Below are 6354 nucleotides of genomic sequence, written 5' to 3' on the forward strand. Positions count from 1 at the left end.
TAAATACTTTAAATTTAAAAATATTTAAATATAATTTGAAATGTGATTTGTTAATGATTTTCAGAAGCCATTACTCCAGTCTTCAATGTCACACGATCTTTCAGAAGTCATTCTAATATGCTGATTTGCTCAAGAAACATTTTTGTTGAACAGTTGTGCTGCTTAATATTTTTGTGCAAACTGTGACATTTATTTTATTTATTCACTCATTCATTCATTGAATATCCTATTCAATGAATGAATTAGTGAATAAATAAAATAAAAATGTCAAAAGAACAAAATTTTTTAAATGGTATGGAAGTCTTTTGTAACAAATGGCTTTACTGTCACCATTTGAAAACTTTTACGCATCCCTGCTGAATAAAAAAAAAAATCTTACCAAACTGAAATATTTGAATGGTCACCACTATCAGAAGTCTAAATTTTGAATGCAGACTATTGTTTTATCTAGAAGGAATGCAATTTCAAAACTCAAAACCACAATACTGTGGCGTGTCTAGATTTTCACAACCCAATTCTAAATATCTATTCATGTGCTGCAGTCATGGCATACGAGAACCTAATTGATGTAAGCATGTTTGATGTTCAGGATTGATCTGGCGGTGTTGCTGGGGAAGACACCTCCCTCCTCTTCCTCGGAGGCAGAGCCTGCTTCGCTTGAAGGCCCACAGCCGCCATCTCTGTCTCAGTCTTTGGTGTTCAGCAGCTCAAAGCAGACAGCATCACTGTCCCAGTCCTCCTCCGGTGCTCCTTACAGCCAGCACAGCATGGTGAGCAAGATGTAGTAATGAAGTCACATAGGTCATGTCATAGCTGTTTTTAAGGGTCAGTTTTTATTATTATTACTATTAGTAGTATTTTTGTTTTGGTGGCCATATTTTATCCAATTTAAGTTTAACTTGATACATTTTAAATTGAATTGAAGTTAGATTTTTATTATGTTTGTCACCTTTTTGGCGTTTATTTTTTTTTGTTGCTCCAAGCCCTTGAGTTATTTCCATTTACTGTCCAATCAGCATCCAGATATGGCCAATCAGCATTCAGAACTGGTATTTAGTTCTAAATTAAACATTATCCTACCTAAGTAGCCAAACATTGGAGTTTTGTCTCTCTATGTCCTTTCTGCAGGTGAGCATGCTCGGTAAGGGTTTTGGTGATGTTGGTGATCCAAAAGGAACCACTGGAGGCTCCACGACTGGTTCTCAGTTTCTGGAGCAGATTAAGACGGCCCGGGCTTTGGCCCAGCTAGCAGCCCAGCACTCACAAAGCGGCCCACCCAATGCTGGTCCTTCTACATGGGATACCAGCCCCACTACACTGGGGCAGTACGGTAAGAGGGATGACGGTTCGAATCACTTCTATGATTGTTCGACCCTCTCTGTGAAGTCTTGTTCTTTCTCTTTATCTACAGATATGAAACCTCAAACAGAGCCTGTGCACAGTCCCTTCACCAAACGGCAGCCCTACCAGCCCACCTCCACTTCCTCCTCCATGATGGATGCCTTCTTGCAGGACAAAGCCACACCTGCTTCTACCACCTCAACCCTGCCCCCTCAGTCCACCCCATCGTCATCATTGCCCCAGGCCATCACCACCCCTCTCCCCAAACCCTCGGGACCCACCCCAGGTCGGCAGAACTCTTCCAGCCCAGCCGACCCACAGGCATCCAGCCCACTACCCCTGCAGCAGCACAAACTCAAACAGCAGAAGAAGAGGGCTTCCATCACAACCAAGGTCTCGATTCTCATAGTTCTTTGTGGTCTGCGTTGCTTTGTTGGGATTGATCAACTTTGCCTTGAAGAGTTGATCAATCTGTTTACTCAAATGGTGTGATTTGCAGATTCCAGCCCTAGCAGTGGAGATGCCAGGCTCTGCGGATATATCTGGGCTCAACCTGCAGTTTGGAGCATTACAGTTTGGCTCTGAACCGGCACCCCATCGTCATCATTGCCCCAGGCCGTCACCACCCCTCTCCCCAAACCCTCGGGACCCACCCCAGGTCGGCAGAACTCTTCCAGCCCAGCCGACCCACAGGCATCCAGCCCACTACCCCTGCAGCAGCACAAACTCAAACAGCAGAAGAAGAGGGCTTCCATCACAACCAAGGTCTCGATTCTCATAGTTCTTTGTGGTCTGCGTTGCTTTGTTGGGATTGATCAACTTTGCCTTGAAGAGTTGATCAGTCTGTTTACTCAAATGGTGTGATTTGCAGATTCCAGCCCTAGCAGTGGAGATGCCAGGCTCTGCGGATATATCTGGGCTCAACCTGCAGTTTGGAGCATTACAGTTTGGCTCTGAACCGGTGCTTCCGGAGTACGATGCCTCGGCAGCTGTTGCCACAACGACACCAGGCAACCAAGGCCAGAACAGCCTTTACACAAGTGCTAGCAAGTGAGTATCTCACATCTGAGGGAAATTGTCAGACTAAAGCTTTTATCTAATGCATTCATAGTTTCAAGCACAGGTTAAAATTGGCACAGTTATTAGGGCTGCACAAATTTTTTTTTGAAGCACCAGGTTTGCTGTTCTCTTTGTTATTTGGCCAAAATTGTGACCGTATATCAGTATAATAATAATAATAAATATAAAATTATAATAAAAAAAAAAATTATTGAACTATTATACTATTGAAATTGACAAATTATTTTTGAATACTTTTTTAAAATATTTAAAAATGTATGTCTGCATTTCTTCATTTTTAATATTAAACCATCATGCTTTTTTGGTGGACAACTGCAGGGAGAGTTAAAGACTTTGAATATGACATGTTCAAATAACATGTTTTATAAGGACTTCTCGTTACAAATTTGGGAAGATGGTTGCCACATGTTGCTTTCCATAAATTATACAGGGATACAAGCTGCTCTGAGATGCTGAAAACACTGGATCATGAGCTGCTCCTGTCTAAAAGCACATGAAACATTAAGCACATTTATTTAATTAGGCTTACATTGCAGCCTTTGCGACTTAAGCCATATCATGATTTCAGTTTTATTTGGATTAATCATGCTGCCCTGATTGTAACGCAGTCATAAAATGTCGATTGATGTTTTTCTGGTTTTCTCCACAGTGAGCAAGCAACAGCCCTGTCCAACCCCAGTCAGAAGGAGCTTTATGAGCCAAGAGCCAGCCAAACAAGGCGCTACCCTCCTTCTGTGTCCTCCTCACCACAGAAAGACATTCAGTCAAAGGTGAGAGTCAATCCAAACAGTCAGACTGAGGTTGTCTATCAGTGTGTAACCCCCATGAGTCTTTTATGAAAATGACGCTTCATCCAAGCAAAACCTTTTCTTTCTGATTACAGAATGGGTTCAGTTCGATGCAGACGTCACAATCTATGGAAGGTATAACTTTCAAGTTTTAATAATCAGAATCCACCCAACTTTAAATGAGCTTGAGCATTTATAGCAGCCGATGAAATTGCTGCTGCACGTGCTTATAATAAACCGAATGTTATTGTCCGTTGGTGTGGACACCATTATAGTTATCACTCTTTGTAAACAAGCCTCGTGCAACATTGTTAAATATCCCATTGTCTTTCCTAGCTGCAGCAGGCTCTGCAATGCCCGTGAAACCGGCGTCCGAATCAGTCGTCCCACCATCGGTCTCCAACATATCCTCATTGGCTGACCCTTCGTCAGGTCCTCCTTCCCTGCAGACGCCTCTCAGTGCTCTCGGACACGAAGACCCCTCGCCCAGCTCACTGGCCCCTCCTCAGCACAATAAGTATGGCATTTTGTTTTTGCGTTACTTCAGTTTAATCTGTCTGGATAAGAGAGATGCTATAATAGTACTGCATGCTTCCCATCAGCTCCCTCCCTACACAGCAAAACAGTTTGGCACCTTCTTCAGTTCGCACTTCGAACACAAGTCTGCTGGTGAGTTTGCAACTAAATGTACAGCGCAAAGTCTGTGAAATCGGTATGGTCTGTTTACATAATGCATAGTCTTGTTTTGCACGGCTAGTGTTGTTTTCGTGAAAATATAACTACTTGATCTGCCTCTGAAATGACTTTCGGTCATTTAAAATCTCAATTTATTCTTTAAATAATTGTCTGTTTACAAAATTGTTTTATTTTGTATTTAGATAGTTTTTATTTTTTCATCTTCTTTGCTCACTGTGATCTCCTCCCAGCACCCAAGCGTGGATGGCGATTCCAGCTTGCACTCCTCATCTTTCTCGTCGGTCTCTGCTGTGGCTCCTTCTTCAGTTCCCCCACCCTCTTCAGCTACTTCAGCGGCCCCTGTTTCCCACAGCGTCCCTGTTGCCCCCTCTTCATCTGTCAGTTCGGTCTCGGCGCAGTCTACACTGGGCCCAGTCAGCAGTCTGACCATGGGATTGAACAATGTGGCTTTAATGGCCCCCCCTATGGCTGCTGCATCATCATCTGCTGCCTTGGCCATTGCAGCACCTTCATCTGCCTCATCGTCTCGCAGCACGGCTGCCTTAGGTAAGAATACCGTGACACAAAATTACTCTTTCTGCGAGAGAGTGTTTCATAGGGTGCCATCTGAAGGGCTAGAATCATCTAGTACACTTACATTTTATTTATTTATTTATTTTTTATTTAAATATGAATATAATATTAATGTAACTTTGAGAAATGCTTCCTTCAAGCATTGGATGAACCTGTGGTCAGGGTACTGGACAACAGGTTCACTAAACACCTTGCAGCTGTTCTGCACCCAGCTGCTATTTCCACCTGTTTTAAGTTATCAAAGACCTGTATACAGCATATATAATGGGCATAAATGCAAATTTATTTCCACGTATGGAAGAAAACCCCACAGAGTATTAATCTATAGTAACACTGATGTGATGATTTTGCGGAATGACCCACTATTTGTTTAACTAGGGGAAAAACAGTGATGTTGTTTGGAATAAACTGATGCAGAATCATTATGCATCATTTTCAACATGTACAGTCAACATTCCTTTCATTATCTCAGAGATGTGTAAAACAAAACTTGGGAAATTCTTGATGTAACCGGATAAAACCATTTCAATATAATTCGATTATACGCTGCTTCATCTAAACAGGGAAAGCACCTCCAAACCTGCCTCCTGGAGTGCCGCCCTTGCTGCCCAACCCTTACATTATGGCTCCCGGCCTGCTTCACCCATACCCAGTGAGTGTTTTGTCCTGTTTTTTTTTCCCTTTCTATCTGCTGTTATCACTTCTGTACTCTTCAAGCATGCTTTATTTGTCATATATTGTTTTAGCTCACAAACCTCTTATGTCCTGCAGCCTCAAGTGTATGGCTACGATGACTTACAGATGCTGCAGACCAGGATACCACTGGTGAGGGTTTGTTGTTACTGTTTGATTAGCTGAAGTATTTGATATGTAAACAACAGTGCTGGATTTGTTTGTAGCATATGAAGTTGAAACTATTTTCTCCTGCTCCAGGACTATTACAGCATCCCATTTGCTACTCCAACCACAGCACTGACTGGCAGGGAAGGCAGTTTGACAAGCAACCCTTATTCTGGTAAGATGCTCTCAAGTTTGGTTTGTGCATTGCATTCAGTGTCTGGTGAGGGGAACCTTAGTGTTTTGAGCCAAATGCTACATTTCCTGAAATGCTGTTTCTAAAATCTTACTCTTAGCTGGTGACCTGTCGAAGTTTGGCCGTGGCGATGCATCGTCTCCTGCCCCAGCCACAACATTGGCCCAGCCTCAACAGACCCAGACACAAACACACCACACCGCCCAGCAGCCCTTCCTTAACCCAGCCCTTCCACCGGGATACAGCTACACCAGCCTGCCCTATTATACTGGTGTGCCTGGTCTGCCAAACACCTTTCAGTACGGCCCTGCCATGTTTCCGGTAAGCTTTCATAATGTCTTTTAACAGCGTTGAGTTGAAGCTCCTCTGTGCCTGCTCAAAATTCAGTGTGAATGTACAGCACAGCTTAAAAGCCAGACTGAATTATACTGAATATATTTGACACTTCTGAGAAGCGACAAACAGTCTGCATAAACACTGCCACTTCAGAAGCTCTTTTGTGCCACCTTTGAAGTAGGGCTGGGCGATATAGCTAAAAAATGTATCAACGATATAATGTTTCATATCGTTCAGTATCGATAATTATTGACATTTTTATAACCTTTTTTAAAACAGAGCAATAGATTTTTTTTTTCTTTTACATTTAACCACTGTATTTTTAAATTAACTCAATTTATTGAGACAAACAACAAATATTTTTTGTTTTAACAGTCAAACACAAAATAAAAATTAAACAAATATCTAATTTCTAATGTTTTATATGCAGATTAAATAGGTTAAACTTTTGGCTTGTTTGCCGAGGGCGCAATGAGCAAAATAATGCAGCACATTAAACTGTCCACG

At 42.2% G+C, this 6354-nt stretch overlaps 1 protein-coding gene across 1 annotated transcript in view; it reads left to right on the forward strand.

Moving 5' to 3' along the window:
* ubap2l (ubiquitin associated protein 2-like) overlaps positions 1-6354 on the forward strand; it is a 30105-nt gene that overhangs the window by 10282 nt on the left and 13469 nt on the right. Inside the window, 13 exon segments of the mRNA XM_016540613.1 lie at positions 590-770; positions 1129-1330; positions 1412-1734; positions 2213-2391; positions 3071-3191; positions 3305-3344; positions 3546-3726; positions 3812-3878; positions 4136-4451; positions 5042-5130; positions 5250-5303; positions 5412-5493; positions 5612-5832. Coding sequence (XP_016396099.1) covers positions 590-770; positions 1129-1330; positions 1412-1734; positions 2213-2391; positions 3071-3191; positions 3305-3344; positions 3546-3726; positions 3812-3878; positions 4136-4451; positions 5042-5130; positions 5250-5303; positions 5412-5493; positions 5612-5832 — 2056 coding nt within the window.

This window comes from Sinocyclocheilus rhinocerous, unplaced genomic scaffold (genome assembly GCF_001515625.1).
Source record: "Sinocyclocheilus rhinocerous isolate Xijiao unplaced genomic scaffold, SAMN03320098_v1.1 scaffold1269, whole genome shotgun sequence".
Lineage (NCBI taxonomy): Eukaryota > Metazoa > Chordata > Actinopteri > Cypriniformes > Cyprinidae > Sinocyclocheilus > Sinocyclocheilus rhinocerous.